Source organism: Chrysoperla carnea, chromosome 5 (genome assembly GCF_905475395.1).
Source record: "Chrysoperla carnea chromosome 5, inChrCarn1.1, whole genome shotgun sequence".
NCBI classification, from domain to species: Eukaryota; Metazoa; Arthropoda; class Insecta; order Neuroptera; family Chrysopidae; genus Chrysoperla; species Chrysoperla carnea.
Genome location: NC_058341.1, coordinates 23,559,275 through 23,578,709, shown reverse-complemented (window position 1 = coordinate 23,578,709; position 19,435 = coordinate 23,559,275). Strand labels below are relative to the sequence as shown.

At 31.0% G+C, this 19,435-nt stretch overlaps 1 protein-coding gene across 1 annotated transcript; it reads right to left on the bottom strand.

Moving 5' to 3' along the window:
* Window positions 1–1,768: 1,768 nt before the first annotated feature.
* On the bottom strand, window positions 1,769–6,410 carry LOC123301065. The gene is made up of 8 exons (XM_044883793.1): window positions 6,371–6,410; window positions 5,934–6,315; window positions 5,535–5,710; window positions 4,474–5,477; window positions 2,521–4,408; window positions 2,322–2,463; window positions 1,881–2,193; window positions 1,769–1,810 (listed from the first exon to the last, which is right to left on the bottom strand). The coding sequence occupies exons 1-8, from the start codon at window positions 6,408–6,410 to the stop codon at window positions 1,799–1,801; spliced, it is 3,957 nt and encodes a 1,318-aa protein (XP_044739728.1). The 3' UTR covers window positions 1,769–1,798.
* Between the last annotated feature and the right edge of the window lie 13,025 nt (window positions 6,411–19,435).

Here is a 19,435-nt window from a genome sequence, read left to right as displayed (position 1 = left end):
GCAATGTTTGTATGCATGTTTGTTCCGTTTAAATCTTGCAACTGAATTTTAAATTTCTGAACCGATTTAGTTAAAATTAACATGCACGTTTATTTTGGAAGATAATGCGTGGTTAGCTAAGTGACGTCCTTCAATACGGCGGAAAGCTCAATATAGCACATTTATTATTTTTTATGCACTCCCATGATTTGGATATCCAATGAAAGGCTTCGCTGAGAAGAATCCGAATAACATACGGATGTCACATGACAATGCATTTGTATAGTAGGCATGACCCAATTTCTCATCGCTTCCACCATATTGTATTTACTTATATTTTTTTAGTTTAAAATGAACAATTTCAATTAAAAATACTCTTTAGAGGACAAGCTTTTATTGTACTAGAAAGCAGAAAATATTTATTTCTATAAGCCACGCTGTCATGACTATTTGTTTGACTTGACGCGCGCTGAATCAGCTTTTGAAAATAGTCATGTATGAGTGACCAATAGAAATAATTATTTTCTAGTTTTTAGTACTATAAAAGCTTGTACTTTAAAAAGTATTTTGTATTTCAATTCATCAGAAACTTTATTCACATATTGATAAAGGTCTTGTTGTAAATTATTATAGATTAAGTTCGTAGTTCGATTTTAAGTCACTGGTATTAGGTATTCGCATGAAAATGAATTTCCTAATAATTCCTTTTGGTTTTTCTGTAACAAAATTTGACATAATATTTCTTTTCCACCTTCATTGATAGTTTTAATTTTTTTTTTCCCAACTTCCGACATTATAAACAATCTTCGGCTATTCAAAATGTGCTACCAGTGTCATGTTAAAAAAATTTTTATCAACTTCAAATATTTATTTGTCTTTATAAATCTGAAATAGCACACTCACATGCCCGTTTTTCTCTTTTAAATTTGAGATCTATTCTACAAGAAACTACTCCATTCAATTTTTAGAACCTTTTTAAATTTTTATCAGTCCCATCATTTAAAATAGGAATCCTTACTACTCCCACGAATTTAATATCTAAGTAGAACGGTATATTTTTAATTAATCAGTCGCCATTTTTATACAAAGACTAGTTTTACACTAAATATGATCTAACTTAAATATAATTAATCTGTCTTGATATTTTAAACAAAGTTTGATATTTAAAAAAAAAGAATTATACTTATTTATCGTTTTTCTCTAAAATAGTCTGTAATTTTATTATGATTATTTGTTTAAAATATCGTTTAAATCCATTTTTCTAATTTCTTATATAATATGATAGTTATTATGTATAATATATTACATATCGAATTTTTTAGTTTGATTAACACAAAAAAATGTACATATTTTTTTTATATTTTAATATTCAAATATTGCCCTTGCTTTTAGGTTAATTTTTGCAGTAATGCAAAATGTATGTATTATCTTACTTAGAAAAATTTATACAATAAGTTTTTAATTATTAAGTATTTACAATTTGAAAAAAATATTTTGAACTGCTAAAAAACAGTCATATCACTAAATGTATATAAAATGTTGTTTAATTGAAAAAATATGCTATATTTTTATATAATTACTGTTTAAATCATATGGCATTTTCTTTAAATCTTTGGGAAGTTATTATGTCGGGTTGACGACGAGCTCATTGTTTTAAAAGTAGGCCGCTGGTTTATTTTAAATAAAAATTTTTAATTAAAAGCTATTTAATTAAATTTATCTACGACAGAATCAATTTTTAACTAAAAAATTATTGTAATACTTATGAACATTTTTTTATGAATTCGTTGTGCTTTTCTTTTGAGTTGCAGAACCAAATTTATTGAGTTGTCTGAAATTATAAAGCAGCAATATTAAATCGAAAATTTCTTTTTGCTTATATTGATATAAACCTTACTCACCTGGAAATTAAAATGTGATGATCCAGATAGGAGGGTTTGAGGGACTGTGGGAGGATTTTCTTGACTTGGAGATGATCCACTCATATAACCAGGACTCGGTGATTCGGATTTTTCAGGAACTGGAGTTATGTTAGCATACGAAGCATTTGGATCTCTTTGTATACCATGGCTTCGATTTCCTGTACCACATGTTTGAAGTTTCATTGTCCCATCTAATATAAGTCCGTGCTGACCAACTAACATTGAACGATCTATATTATGATACTCTTTTCCAGATCGTGGTCGTAATGTTGTTGTAGGTTGTCTTATAAGCCTTTAAATAAGATATAACTTTATAATTAGTAAAATTTTCAGTTTGTTTCAGAAGTCAAGATAAGATTCTAAAAAATTATCGAATAGAAAAACGTCAATAGAGCGTTTAGAAGACAGTGTATATATTACCTTAGATCTGCAGCATCTGAAGAGCTATGGGAAGACAGAGAAAGAGTTTCGATGTAATCTGACATATCTGAAGTACCACTACTTGTGCTACGAGAGTCGATGTATGGCGGTCCCATTGAACTATCAGCAGGACTACTGAAACCTGAAACATTCAACATTTAGATTTTGTTCAAGCTTATTTAAGAGATTATGTTTATACCTTTTATACCTTTAGTTGAGAAAATCGGTACTTCTGCCTCAGCTGAAGATGATTTGGCCGGAATTTTAATTTTTTGGAATTGGAATGTTAATTCCCTGAGAGGATCTGAAGATTTTGACCTTCTTGGCAATGACGAATGTAGACAGTTCGTTGGAGCAATCATGAGTCGTTGTGCGTAGTGATGATGTCGTCGACTCGACAAGGATGTGGTTAATGGTAACTCAAACTCAGAGAAATCTGCACCGCGATGTTTTAATGAACCTGTCGATACGCCTGAATCATTGGAACTGCTTGAATCTCTATTTTGTCCAGATTTACATGGCACACTAGACGATCTTCTTATATTTACAGTTTGTTGGTGTGTTGTTGTAACTTGCGTTCGTAAAGAATCACTGTTTAGGCTACTATTATCTTCACCTTCAGTCTCATTTGAATTAACGTCTATACTAAGTTTTCGACAGTATTTTTCGCTATAACAAGGCTCGGTTTCTTGATGTAAACAAGGAGACGAAAGTCTATGCTCAATTTGAGTTGATTCGTTAGTCGTTAATGAGGATAATGATAATTTTCTTAATGTTTCAGTAGAAGGAGAAGTCGTTCGACTTATGGTTAAGTCTAAGTCATCTGAACTTCCCTCAACAAATCGACTAGAATCAGCTGAGTTTGAACGTTTGCGAGCTATCAAATTGAATTTTCGACAGTTTTCAATACAGTCACTGGAATCCATTATTTGCTTTCTATTATACGGACTATTTCCAAAATGATGATGCATTAACATGGCGGCTCCTGGTATTCGCATATCAGAATCAGACCTTTTTCTACTTCGGTCTACTGCAGGGCCTACTAGACTGGGATTGCTTGATGATTTTTCTCCCATCAGACGATTGACGCGATGTTTCAATAAATCAGCCTTTTCAGATTTATCTGTATTTGTAATTGGAGACATTGGAATATATCCGGGAAACGGATGCTGTTCCGGTTGTGATTTTTGTACACTTTCAGATTGTGGTTGGTTTGTTTTACCTGGTTCCATCATTAAATAATCATCTTGTTTATCCATTGTTGCATCTTGTGAAATTTCTAATTCGGATTGTGAAGCTTCGCTTTCGGTTGCCTGTGTGCTAGTATGGCCACATTTATGACAATATTTTGTACCCGAACTATTTATACAATGTTGCTGACTTTCTGATTTCATTTCTAAGCCTAAACGATCTAATTCGTCTTGAGTAATACCAGCTTTCTGTAAGAGCTGTTTAGCATTTTCATAATGTTCCAATGATTGAGCAAAATCAATATTTTCATAGTTTTCTGACGTATCTACAGGTATTTTCTTTGTAGTATTTGGTATGTTTTCTTTATTCTCTTTAGGTGGCAATAATGGCTCTACATTCGCATAGTTTCCATCATTTTCAGGACACATACAAGATTGTGGATTTGTTGTTATACATGATTCTTGAAGTTTACGATTAGATTTTTTCGTTTTATCTACTGTAGCATAAAGTGCTTCCGATTTATTTTCAGGCACTATTTGTGTGATTGGCATACTGGTATTCTCCATTCCATTCCCACGTCGACAATATGGTATTGTCATCCAATTTCCTGGCCAACACATTGGTGTTACACGACGACATGGGCAATCAACCTGACCTTCATCATAATGGTCATACAATTTTGTTTCAGTTTGTGGCATTGTCTTTTTGTTAAATTTAAGAATACAACCGCATGGTTTTCGAATACTCATCGTTTGAACGGAAGGTAAATTTTTATGCATACTCTGTTTTTCAGAAGCCAGGCATTCCATTATTTTCTTCGGTGTATCATAATTTTCATCTTGATTTACACCCGAAGACGGTTGATGAACTACTACACATTCATTATTTTTTGGATCCTTAAAACAAAATAAAGACATATTACAATTTTGAAGGTTTAATGATTGGGTACAAATTTACTTACAACTAATAGAGGTGTTTTTGGTATGTCGTAATTTTCGTAAGGTCCTACATGTTTATTAGTGCTTTCTTGAATATTTCCAGATTGGCACGGGCATGTTGGGTTCGCAGGCTTTAAAGGTGTAGTAATAGGCAGTGGCATTGGTAATTTTTTCGGTTTCTTTTTTATGGGAGAATTATTTGCCGAAGTTGATAACTGTGGTGGTTTTGGTGGCCGTAAAGGTGGACATTGACATGCTTGTACAGCTGTTGCAAGTGTTAAAGGATTTTGGATATTCTTTGGACTTTTAGGGGGAACATTGGGTGGTGTTGGTGACGAAATATTCCTTGTTACATCATGTATGCATTGTCTTGGAATTGAATATTCAGAATTACCGCTACTACTGCCATGTGATGAACATACAGACATTCGATCAGAAGTATTTCTTACTGGTTGTGAACGATGAGTACAAGTGGGTACCTGTGAATTTTCCATTGTCCAAGCTGGATTGAAAGGTGGGCCATTTGAGCAGGTACCACCGCCAACTGTATCAGTTGCTGATCGAGACATAGATGGAGAAGCCATTTTTGAAATACAACTCATACATCTTTCTAGTGTAGGCTGGCCAAATGTGTTACGACCTTGATTATCTGCTGATGTCCATGTTTCACTCTGTACAATATCATGCATTTCACTCACAGATACAGTGTCACCACAGCCATAATTAAAATCTAAATCAGCATTTGAATGTGGATGCAGCCCACTGTGTGATTCAGTTGACCAATTATATGGTGAACTTGTTCGATGGTACGCACAAACCAAGTCATCATTATGCTGCATGCATGAATTTAAGGAATTAGCACACTGGCATGGATCCTCATGTGAGTATAAACTTCTGGACATATCTGAATTTGGATTGCTGATAACATTAGGATGATGTTGACTGGAAGCGAATGTGTCCAAGCAACTAACATCGCTATTTCTTGTTTCTGAACGTGGATGTAATTGTTTTCGTGGACTATCCATAGCTATAAATATAAATATTATATATAAATATATGTCTATGCATTTAAGTTTAATTTTACCTGGTGTCTTTCGGGAGACTGGACGCCTCTTTGCAGATAATTTTCCTTGTGCAGCTGATTGTAATGTTTGTGTTATTTCACTTCCTTGATCTGTGATTAAAACATATAGACCTTCTCCTTTGCCACACCTTGAGCCTCCTTCGAAACAAAATCTTCCTTCAACAACACCATACCGCCTAGAAATAAAATAAGAATTAAGTTTAAAAATGATAAATTTTGGGAAATAAGTAAAAAATTAAGATGAATAACTAGTCGTAATCCAGCTGAAAGAGTATGGGGCGCATAAAGTTTTTTAGATTTACAAAATTACTTGAAGCATTCTGAAATTTGAACACCTTTAGACACAGGTTAATTGCCAGCCGATCTAAAATTTTGCTTAATAAATTAAAAAAGTCTGACCTTAGATGTGCAATCTCCCAGACACCAGCCAATCGTGGCGGGACACCAGTAGTTAAACAGAATTTGTAATCTTGTACATGCATCTTAGCCGATCCGTTAGGGACTTTTGCCTTTGATGGTACTGTTGAAATTAACAGCGAATATTGTAAATCTTCTCCCAAATTCGTTGATATCTTCACCTGCCATTGTATTAATCGTTCCCTGTTTTCAAATGCTAATACAACAATCACATCTTGACAAATAATTGCTATTGTATGACTTTCTTTATCCAACGTGAAACCAGATTCAATTCCCAAAAAATGTTGAAGGGATAATGATGCTTTTGTTTGTCCTTGTTTGTACCGATCCTTTGAATCACGATACAATTGTAAATGAAGACAATCTGTAAAAGAAAAAATAGTTGCGAATTCGGGTTTATAAATTTGGACTTAATTTACATAAGTATGTTTCGTTGACCTTAAATTTAGTTTGCCTCATTTAATATTAAGTTCATAGTTTCATGAATCAAAATATGGATAAAATGGATAATGAAGTTGAAAATACCAAGCTATAAACGATTTCCAATAGATTTAAGAATTTGTTGACTTGAATTTAAAAGTTGTGAAAAAAAAAACGCTTTGAATCGGACCCAAAAACTCTTTATATAGTCTGAAAATGTATTAATTTACATTTTCACTCGTAATTAAGTTGCGATTTTCTTCACTAGAGATGTCATGATGTTTTTTCACTTCGGTTTTCTTTGGGACTTTAACGTAATAACATCACTTAGCAAACATTCTTTTTTTCATTCACTTTTTTTAAAACTTTCTTTCAAAAGTTTAAAACTCAATATGCTCAATAACTACATAACTTTCGACGGTCCTAGGTTGAAAGCCACGGAACGCCGATGATTTTACTGCTATGCGAGTACTTAAATAGATCCTCTTTAATCAATTATAAATGAACGGTCAATGATAAAATGAGAATAAAGCAGTAAAAAATTAATTTTACAAATTTGTTTTCCCATAGATAATTCTCCAACGACAGATTAAAACTTTAAATGTTCTATAAAATAAAACTTAAACTAACAGATACAGCTTTTGATACGAGAAGAATGTATTCAAATATTATGAAAATCATCTAAGAAAAAAACTAAAAAAAAATTCATGTTTTACATAATTATTCAATTTATGTTTAGATATACATGTTGAGTATATTGTAATTTACCTAATAAATACTTAACAGTAAAAAAATTATATCCATTAAGAAAATTTATTTTCATTTTATTCAACAGAATATTCCTCCGACGGGATGTATTGTATAAAATACTAAATTAAATTCATAAAAAATAAAATAAAAAAAACTATTATTTTATACTTAGAGATTTATTTCTTTTAGTAATATGTATTTCACTGGATGTTGCAATTCAGTTAATAAATTAATGGAAATTAGTAAGCATTGGTATGTATGCATTCTTATGTGTGTTTCTTAATTTCACACTTTCTGGCCAAGAATGTTTAAGTAATGAACCCACAAGTTAACGTGTTCGCGCTTTAGGTTTAAGGGCTAGGAATGCTAAAGCTTAGGTTATGTTATTCCCGTTTCTAGGTATATTTCTTCTTACGAAATATAATCTCCTCTTTCATAAATTATAGAGGGCTTGTGATATTATTGGGCATGTGAAAGAACATGATCTGGTACAAAGTTAATAGCATGGAATGTGAAGACAAATTTCAATCGACGGTTTTCTCTATTATACCTTTTCAGCACAAGTAGAAAATGAGAAGCTAATTAATTCACAATAAATCAGCACCGGTAAAATTAGAAATGAGCTCTTAGATATGATGATCGTGCGAGGACTGTTCCAGCAATTTCACCTAATATACTTGGTTCCTCATATTTTTGAATATTCTCGAAGGCGTACACCAAAGCAAGAAAATCGTCAAGATAAGTGTGCCACTTTCACCTATATTGCTTTTAAGGGTGGGTGATTTTGGCTAGCCATAGAGTTTACACTACATTGGGCCTTTTACTAGCTAAAGTAGTTTTCCTAGAGCATAGTTGAAGATCTGGAACAATCAGCATGGAACAAATGGGCATCACAATGAGCACCGGATGTTCGAATGAATACATGCACTGCTGAACGAGCCTTTTGATCTACCATTAACACTGCAGCTCATTTCTAGTATTAACAGACTTAAATTTACTCAATTTTCATATTTTAAATGAAGCAGGTGCATACGGTAAGTTTTGAGAATCTTTGGTCCACATGATTTTTAAAAAGTATTTTTTATCATTGTGGAATTTAAACAACTCTCATCAGATTTTACACAGTTCTTGCTAAACTGATTGCACTGTTTCTTCACTTAAATGGTAGTTACAAGCGTTTGAAAATAGTCACAAGGAAAATTACATATGATTATTTTCTAAAATAAAACGAACCTCTACTAATCCACAACAGGTATAGAGAAAAACTCGATTATAATCATTTTCATATAATAATCATAAATAAAATATGAATTTGTTATAAGTAAATCTACAATTGCGGAAATAAAAATACAGACAATACTAAAAACTATTATATTTAACAACAGTAGTAGTTTAAAGTTATTAAACCAAGTGCCAGATTTCAAAAATATTCGACATACCTCAGACTTTTCGAATTACTATTTTCTTGCTGTAAAGCTCGATCGTTTTACTACCCACAAAAATTCCAAGGATGATTGAAATCTGGATTTGTTTGTTTTTATAATAAAGTTCGAAAACTCTAGTATCCTTGTTTATTTAAAAACAGGAGGAAATTTGAACAGAAGGACACATTTGCTTATTAATTTTAAATACTCTTCCAGTTTTCGAAATAAATTATATATGTTTGAGCTAATTGATTTAAAGAACAATGAGCATAAAGATTCGGATTACGGAGTTGTCGCGCGTTTTAGTTTCTTCGGTCCTCAATTCTACAAATAGTTTCCCTTCATTATAATTTGAATACCTTGTTTTGCTAGCCCCATGCCAACGATAAAGCTACCCAAAAATTAGGGTTCTTCTACATTAAATATATAAAATATTTGCCTCACTTTTTACGTCCTGAGCACGCTGTAAAAAATTTCAACTTGATATATTTTTTCGTTTTTGAGTTATCGTGATGACAGACGGACAGACGACAGAAAGATAGACAACCGGAAAGGGACTAATTAGGTGATTTTATGAATACCTATACCAAAATTTTGTTCGTAACATTAATATTTTTAAGCGTTATAAACTTAGGACTAAACTTAGTATACAATGATATATTTCATAAACGTGGTTTAAAAATGTAAGATTATACAAAATTCGCCTTGCCAATTTCTTGATGCATAGAGCGAATGTGGCCTATGATTCATATACTGGCTCTTGGTATATAGGATTGTAGTACAGTAGTTATAAAGTACTTACACACAAATATATATTCATATTATAAGTTATAGTCCTATGGGAACAAGAATCTAGACCAGTAAAACATAATAAATATTATAATTATTTAACAGAAAATATTAAAAACCAAAAAAAAAAAAATAATAATAATAATAAGAAAAATAAAAATAAAAACGTAGAAATTATTAAACGTAACGGTCGTTAAATTGTAAAAAATTAAACTACTTTATTCACTGCATTTTCTAAATAAAAATGTTGATAGTTGAACTAGTAGTTGGAGAAAGCAGCAGAGACATGCATAAATTAAAATATGCACTAAGAAGTCATTTCAAATCAAATTGTTGTGAGACAAAAGACAATGTGGAAAATTACAAAGTAATACTTATTAAAACGTCACTCAGAAAACTTACAGTGTCATTTTCGCATTTATAATATAAGTAAGTATAAAGTTAATTTAGAATGGACGTACAATCTGGATCACTGAAGAGAAGAACATGAGTTTTTGAATATAGTGGCTTCATGTGTGTGGAAGTGTGCTAAGAAGTGACCTCAACATAGAAAGCTCTAACAATTATTTTATTATTAATAATTTTTATTGTATTCGCCATATTTTTATTTTTATTTTTTTTACATCTGAATGAATATCTTAATGGTCCTTGTTGGTATAATGTGATCTCATGGTAAATGACAACACAAGTATGGTAGAACTGGAAAGAACACAACATTGAAGAAATTTCTCCATGATACATTTTTTGTTTTTTTTGTTTCTATAGTTCATATAGTTATATCAGAAAAACTCTATTACATAGTGTGTCCCCGGATAGAGGTAACTATACTTGTAAATTTTCTTATTTTTCATTTCAAGAAAAAAAGTCATTCTTTATAAAAAATATTGCTTATTCTGAAAAGTATGTAGGCATATTTAAAACTTCTAAATAATGTACAGGGTAGCCAAAAATTGAAATCACTATTTTTCTTTTTGGTATGGCTCTATACAAAATATCAAGAAGATTCGTTTACTTTAATTATAGCATCATTTTTTATTTGAACAAAAGTTGTAATTACAAAAAAACCTAACAAAGAAGAGTGTATTTTTTTTGTGAACGAAAATTTATTTTCTCGGATTAACATTGACTAAGAATTGATTTGTCAAAGTTGGAAAGATCTACTTGAAATTCAGTCATGAATTTAATCTTGAGTCATAATTGTTTATTTGGAGCAACTTTTCTTAGTAAAACCAATTTATAAAAAGGATAGGTAGTCTGCCAAAAAAAAATAGTTATACCAAATTTTTGGCTACCCTGTACATTATTTAGAAGTTTTAAATATTCCTACATACTTTTCAGAATAAGCAAATTTTTTTATAGAGAATAACTTTTTTTTCGTAAAATGCAAAATAAGAAAAATTACAAGTATAGTTATCTCTATCCGGGGACACACTGTACATACACACACGGTTGAGTATATGAACAGTAGTAGTAAACATATAACAAAGTTGGCCCGTTAAATTGTTCTGGTTGAATAAATCTCGTAGGCTGGGCACGGAAAACAATTTCCGGAAAGACTGTACTCAATGCGCTAGTTCCGGAGTATACCATGCTATAAAACTAGACGCCGTGTTTTATACACAATACAAACTACATATAGTACCTACATACAATTTACATAAGTAGACGTGTACTATGTATATTCACTGACCTTTGATGTATTTATATTTCTATATCAACAGTCTTTACTATCAAGGGTATTGTTTTTAAAAAAAATAAACTAAGTTTTGGTTTCATAAAACTTTAAAGAAATAACCGTCACAAAATCATGTCTGATCGTATCAATTTTATCCAGTTTTGAGGGTACGAGTAGGTACAAAGAGGTAGCTACAAGTATGTACCTACCCCTTTAAAAAAATCGAGAAAATCGAATAATTTATTCTGTCTCCTAATTTGTCATAAATCATGGTTCTGGATCATTTTCACACATAAATCAACAAAATATACTTTAAAAGTTGATTCTATTAATAATTTTCAAAATAATTTTAAGTAATTCATTTTACCTTGCTCTAATAAGTTTTAAGAATTCGGAGTCCTGGTCCCGGAATTCAGTACATAAGTGATAGCTGGCATAAAACTTTCATAACAGCAAAAAAGAATGACCCAAAATTAGTGGGTTTCAAAAAAATTCCAATAAGATCGAATCAAATTTGCCAGCGTTCAAAATTTTAAAAAAATTGAATTTTTTAACTTAATGACGTCATCAGAATTCAAAAAATTGAATTTTGCTCTATCATTATCATATCCATATTTTATCCTATTTTGATAAAACAAGAATGTAATCCTACTAAATTTGGGTCATACTTTTCAAATTTGTGAGCAAAATTAACCAAGCTCTAATAGCTTTTGAGAATGTGGAGCAGCAGTTCCGGAATTCAGCACATTATTGATAGCTATTGAAAAACTGTAACAGCTGAAAAAAATGACCCAAAATTAGTGGGTTTCAAAAAAAAACTCCAATAAGATCGGATCAAATTTGCTTGTGTTATTAAAAAAATAAAATTTTTAACTTTATGACGTCATCAGAAGCCGAAAAATTTAATTTAGCTCCATCACATCCAAATATTATCCAATTTTTATAAATCAAGCATGTAATCCTACGAAATTTGGGTCATACATTTCAAATTTGTGATCAAAATTAACCTAGCTATAATAGGTTTCAAGAATGTGGAGTTCTGGTCCCGAAATTAAGCATATAAGTGATAGCTATCGAAAAACTGACATCTCACCTGAAAAAAATGACCCAAAATTTGTGGTTTTCAAAAAAATTTCAATCAGATCAGATCAAATATACTTGTGTTATCAAAAAAATCGAATTTTTTAATTTTATGACGTCATCAGCATAAAATGTGTGATTTATTGCAAATTTCATAAGAGAGCAGCGATCGATTCAGTTGTAATCGATCCACTTATTTTGCACACAGCAAATAAACAATAAATTATCGACTATTATATCTCCTGTTTTCAATATTGCTGTACCATATATTACACTAGCAAAAAAAAAAAAAAAAACTCTGTAAAGTTTTGATTTTGTAATAAAAAAAGCAACCCTGTACATAAGAAAAGTAAACTAATCCACCCTATAACAAATAGTATTACTAACTTTGTATAATAATCTTTAGCATGTTAAAAATTCAATTCGATGCGCAAAAAAGATGAAAAGTTCTTTTGACTTTTGAGAGTTTATTTTCGTTGAATCCCTGTGGACTTGTTGTTATGTGTGTGTGTGTGTGTGTGATGATTATGAGGATCGCCAACTAACCACCACCCTTTTGACCGAATATATTATATACACATTGCAGATAAAATAAGCCGTGGTGGCTGTGACTCTTATAGATAATATCCATCAGATAATATCTATATTGATAAACTAAAATAGTAATTTCTTTCAACTCTGAGTGTAGTTAACATATTTCCATTTTCATGTTTCCCATAAATTCGAAAATTTTATGATTTAATAAAACATAAAAGTTTTAAGGTAGTACGAGCACAAAGGCAAGTTTGGATTTGTTGTTATATACGTAAGTTAAAAGAACGCCAAATTTCCTTCTTTTTTTTCGCGTTTTATGTTTTCCGTAGGGATTTTCTAATATAACCGACAGACAAGACAAAAAGTTACGAAAAAGCCACGATTAAAGACTCAAGTTTAGTGAAAAACAAGCCTACTTTTATCATTTTTAAAAAACGGAAGTAGAAAGAATCGTAGAGTTTTCACACGAACCTGCGTTTTAATAGGATGAAAAACTTGCTTAGTAGTGCTAAATCATACTCTTATGCTCTTTGCGCCTATGTTATAATTTCTTGATAGAAAACTTTGTTCCAAAATAAAAATTATCAATTCTGATTGCATATGCTATTCGTTATACGAAAAGTGTGCTTAGGGGACAACTGAGTCCATAAAATTTGCAATAAATTACACGGTTTACCTAAAATATGTCTATTTTTCAATTGTTTACATAAAATTGGTATAGTTTTCAGTTTTTTAGGGGAGATATTCGATGGTAGACTAGAAATAAGGATATCATACAATTTCTTATTTCGATTTTCGGTATAAAAACAATATTTTTCTATAAGGAAATGAGTACTGAGATAGAATTGTATATATATATTTATAGTAAAAGTACCTTTGATGTTCATCACAATAAGGATAATGATTTTAATGTTGTGTTGTCCCTTTTTCATTTCAAAAAGTCTTTTGATTATTCTGTTCTGTAGTATACATCTCTTGGACGTAGTGTATAGGAATATATAACGGAATGGTTCTCTCTTATTATTATAATAATTATTTCATGGTCAATTAGATTACAATATGTGTTATTTTTGTTACAAAAAACACACAACCATTTTCTTTGCTCTTCCATTTTATTATCATATATTAAAGAAAGTATTATTATTCTAACTAACAATAACTGACCAAAGTCAAATAATCATTCTCATTTGTTCATTATCAAGTTTGGTTTTCATTCTTTAGCTTGAGTAGAAAATGGTTTAGTCCAGTAAATATGTATGAAAATATGGAGTTGCTGTGCAAAAGGTCGGGTAGTTTTGATTTTTGGATATGTTGTTAGTGTTGAGCCCATGACTTAAAATCCAAGTTTTCCACCTCGGGGTGCCAAGGCGCGCCGCGGGGCGCGCCACTTTTTAATGAAATATCGAAAATTTGACCATTCCTAAGTGAAATCTCGCGAACGGTTTATTTTACAGAAAATATTATTTTTATAAATTAAAGGGGAATAAATTTGTGACAGTTTAAGCCCAACACCAGGTTTGTAGCGTAAATAATGGCTGAATTATAGATCTTCAAAATAAATTAACTAAGATAATTGGGATCAATGACATAGGTTGGTAAACCTGCATTATTAATTGATCAGCTGAGTGTTAGTAGTTTAGTAAAAACAAATTAATTCTATTGTCATGTTATTGTCAGATTTGTTGTTTAAAATGATCTGAATGTTCGTGCATGGTTATTGCTTAAAAGTATCATTTTTGTATGTATTTTCAACTGAGTTGTGTTTTCTCTCTGATGTAGAGTATTTCGGAAGTGATCATGGATTGTGTTATAAATGATTGTTTTATATGCCACAGCAGTTTGAGTGAAGGCAAAGTGATAGTTGTTAAAGAAAGAGGGATTAAGACTCTTATTAATTCTAGCGCAAATAGAAAACTTCAGGCAAACGAACGTTTGTTAAAAACTTTAACTACTGTGTCTGTTCACTTTGCATGTCAAAAGAAATACAATAACCCTAAACTGATAGCTGCAGCATTAAGATCTTACCTTCAGATACAGAAGTGGCTAGGTCAAGAGAAAAACCCTCTTGAATGGAGCTGGGTATCTACCAGATTTGGACTCTCTCCCCTCAAAATGGACAGAGATGCAGCTCCTGAATCCCTTCTTAAAATGATATCTTGCAATTGTAAGAAAGCGTGCAAGAACTCATGTGGTTGCCGTAAAGCTGGTCTTATATGTTCTTCTCTATGCACCTGTTCTCTAGGAGAATCTTGCGAAAACATTTCGGAAATAAATCCGTTTGAGGGGAGCTTTGAAGACGAAGACGACATGCTGGCGTCAATAAATAACTCTAAACATGAAGATATAGGAGAGTTAAATTTTCCACTGGATGAAGAGAACAAGGAGCATCAGGCAGAGCTTGAGCATTTCCATCCTGGCCCATCAAAAATGCGAAAACTTTAAATAGATACTGTTATCGTTATTTGTAACAAATACTTCCAAAGTGTACTGTATTGTTTTAACTAAATAGGACATTCATTGATAAAAAAATGTTAATATATAACTCCTACAAACACACTTTTCATTCTTTCTTTCATAATTTTATTAATACTTTCTTTTATTCTTTTATAGCAAATAAACTAACATACACAATTAATTTATACGGCGTTTGATTTAAACAATTATATTGTGGAAATATTTTTAAAAAATCACGATTTTCACAAATCTTTGAAAAATTGGTTTATTTTGAGGGTTTGTATTTCAGCCATTATTTACGCTACAAACCTGGTGTTGGGCTTAAACTGTCACAAATTTATTACCCTTTAATTTATTAAAATAATATTTTCTGTAAAATAAACCGTTCGCGAGATTTCACTTAGGAATGGTCAAATTTTCGATATTTCATTAAAAAGTGGCGCGCCCCGCGGCGCGCCTTGGCACCCCGAGGTGCAAAACTTGGATTTTAGGTCATGGGCCTAACACTAACAACATAGCAAAAAATCAAAACTACCCGACCTTTTGCATACCACAATGTATTATTTTACTGGATTAGTTTGTAAAGAGACTATTCGTAAAAACAACCTAATAACAATAGACCACAGTACGAGTAAGTGATTAAAGGCGGATATAAATTAATTTTAATTGTGTCAGAAGAATAATAAAATTAGAAAAAAGAAAAATTTTCTAGGCTCGGCTTTAGAAAGCCATATATGAAGAATTGGTAACCAATAATACCCACGGCAATGGTGCCTCGAAAAAGTAGTTTAAAAACCCAAAAATACACACTATATTGCACTCGAAATTGGAAAATAATTTTCATCACACTTTCGCTTATTCTATACTCCTAATAGTTTTCCTTACCCTATCTTTAAAAAGTTCATCAATTTTTGGAAGTATCTAGTCAACATAGTTATTTATATTCATAAATCCATTTGTAATAATTTTTGCAGACCTCTAGTTATGTTAATATTCACCACAAATGAGTTATAGAAATATGTGTACATAATAGTAACATTATCTGTTATAAATGTGTAAAAAGGCACTAAATCACCTAATGTAAACTCGAAAACAATATATTTGTACTAGTTGCGAGTTCATTATTTAACTTGTACCCTTTTTGAATCAAACAAATCTAATTTCAAATATCTGTAACAAGTCTGTAACTTAAAAACTGCACACGATTTTCAACTGCTTCTTATAAGTTTTTTACTTACAGAATTTAGTAACATAGTAAACATAGGAGGCTATCAAAAAGGAACCACATAGTCTTGGAAAAAGATGGTAATGTTCCCGTCAAACTAAAAATGTTAGTGGTTAGTATCATCCAAATCAATTTCAAGGGTTAGTTACCTTCCTGCTAACCCCTCAATTAATACACATTTCGTTTTTGAGCTTTTTTAAATGTGTTTTGAAAGAAAGTTTGGCGAAATTTGGATTCAGTACTCTATTAATTACATCATTTACCAAAAATATCCCAAACACTTGAAAAGAAAATTTTTTTTAAGAAATTTTTTTTTCTTTAAGTACCTACAGAACTTATTTAAATAAAATAAAATTGCTCCACCATTAAAACAGTTAAAAAATTAGGTTTCTTTCAAGGGAAAATCAAGAGGTTAGGAGATAACGGTACGAACGTAATCAATTATTAAATTTCTAAAAACTTTTCATGATCGTGAAAATGACAAATCTTACACTAAGCTACTCGAAAATGCTACAAACATTTCAAAAAAGTGATTTTGTGATTGAAACATCTGAAATTTTTCCACCGAATCAAAAACAGTCTTATTTTCATCAATTTTTACCCCAAAGTTTTTCGAATATTCAAGCTCTCGTAGTTTATTCGGAAGCATAAAGAGGATTCTAATTAGTTCAATTCTTTTGCATTAAATTGTACTGCAATGTATGTATAATTATTTAACACAGTCGGTATTACAATATTAAATATGAAATAATTTTCTATATAAATATTACAAATACTATAAATGCTCTATAATTGTTTTAGTTTAGTGGTACTTTTGTCTGGTGATTTTCTATTTATTATACATTATTATTTGTAAATATTTTATTGTTATATAAATATTTTAAATATAATTAGGTGTATAATTATAACAATTTTAATACCAATATTATTATTTATTTCATACTATTCGGAAGGTCTGAAATATTTATGAAATGGCTGTTTAGTGTTAAATTTTACAAGTAAATAAAGAATTTTTTAGAAAAACGTGTGTGGTGCGATTTTTTTTTCACAGGAACATTTTAAATAGCGATCCAATTTTGATATTGTAACAGAAAGGTAATGATCGAATGACCACTAAAGTAAATATAGTTAAAAAAACACGCTTTGGCACCAAAAAGTTGATAATAATTTTAAATTCAAAGCTACATCTTGCTACATTTTGTTGGGATAAAGCGTGTTTCTAGTTTACAAAATAGAATTTAAGTGAAATTCACAAAATTAAAACTTTCACTTTCCGTTAAATTACCTTGTTTAACTCCCGGCCTTAAAAGAGGTGTTATAAGTTTGATCGCTATGTCTGTGTGTCTGTCTGTCTACTTGACGATCATCGCCTATTTTTTAGTGGTTCTTGATACGAGACCCTAAACTCGCACTTTAATCATAGCTTAGAATGCTTCTTATTTAATTGCCTTTCAAATGAAACAAAAAAATCAAAATCGGTTCGTCCGTTTAGGCGCTATGATGCCACAGACAGACACACATGGCGGTCAAACTTAGAACACCCAGGAGGGTTTCGATCAGACGACCTTTCTCTTTCTTGTTCTAAATAAGTAATTGTTTAGGCCTATTATGACAATCGTTATTCCAGTTTGTTGCAGAGTCTTAGGAGCTCCCTTACATTAAAACATTTTATTTTTAATTACACTTTCACATATTTTAGATATTTTTACATTTTGTGCTCCTGCATACCAAACATCAGGTTTTAATTTTAAAAAATAATCCGAACAAATCACTACAATACAGTTGTACCACATAAATTGAATAATAACGATCCCATCAGGAATAAGTTCTAAAAAAAAAACAATATGAGATAATGATTTTTTTTTTGTCATCAATATTTGTTATCAAATTACAACGATTAGTCATGAGTTGATGAGTTTTATACACTAATTTAATTACATCTTTAAACAATTATGTTGGCACGTGCATTCTTTCATTGATCATGATCTTCTATGTATACGTACATCACATGACACGTGTGTATGTTAAGTGCATTGAGATTAATCTGTACAAAGACAAGAGAGTATACCGGCACCAGTTTACTATGATAACGTCATTTCTAATCATGTTTTGATTAATTAATCATAGTATAAAAGTTTATTCAAGGTACTCTGACTGGAACTAATAGAGCACAATTTCTTTCAGACAATATGTATACTCCTGGTTATTAGAAGCTACCCCGGGTTGAATAAAAAAATAAAAAGGCAGGGGGGGATTTGCTGACAGAAGTGAAAACTTAAAAAAAAAACTCTTGGAATAACTGTGTTTTTTTCATTTTTAAATTAATTACAGTTTGAATAATCAAACCTAGCTAGATCCGGTCACATTTCGCTGTTGCTTTATCTGATATTAATTATAATGGGAAACAATAATATAGGACGTATTTTCACTTCTTTTTCCATTTCTTTTAAATATTCGTTCCCATGAGAACTTGGGATGAAAAGTACCTGTGTATAAACTTTCTTGGGTTTAAATGGAATGTCCTACATCAAAATTACAAGTTGATCCATGGACTACTTTTCGTGTTTTGTGGTCATAAACATAGGAAAGAAAAATAGTAAGATATCATTTGCATAAAAAACTATTATTAATAATAAAAAGGCAACAAGCTCACAAGTGTTCTAAAGAGGTCTTCCATCCACGCACTGACTGTACATAACGTTGCTCAATTTCAGTGATATGTCGTGAACTTTTCAACTTGGTGATCCTAAACTAGAATTTTACGCCCTACTAAAAGACAATTATACTAAAATCGCTCAACGCGAATAAGGAAATTTTTACGTCTAAATAACAGGTTTAGGGCGAAGGGGGTTTTAGAAGTAATTTCAAATAGCTGGAAATTTGAGAGAAAATTGTAAAACTGAGCTGAAGAGTGATTGGCAACACCATTCAATTGCGAAGATAATTGGACAGCAAATGCAAAAATGGTTCCGACACTCAACAAAGAAGAGTGTTCGTCGCTCGACACCTTGAAAATTTAAATTTTAAAAGTGTCGGAAGATAGGCTTGTTTCTTCGAGTGTCACTTAAAAACGATTTTGGTATTTATTCAATTACTTTTCTTACTTGAACATCGTCCTCAATTAATATTCATA

Coding starts and splice junctions, on each gene's coding strand:
- LOC123301065 (XM_044883793.1), bottom strand. CDS start 6,410: ATGAGGCAAACTAAATTTAAGGTCAACGAAACATACTTAT. Junction 6,316..6,370: donor GGTCAACGAAACATACTTAT/GTAAATTAAGTC, acceptor TTTCTTTTACAG/ATTGTCTTCATTTACAATTG. Junction 5,711..5,933: donor TGGGAGATTGCACATCTAAG/GTCAGACTTTTT, acceptor TTTTATTTCTAG/GCGGTATGGTGTTGTTGAAG.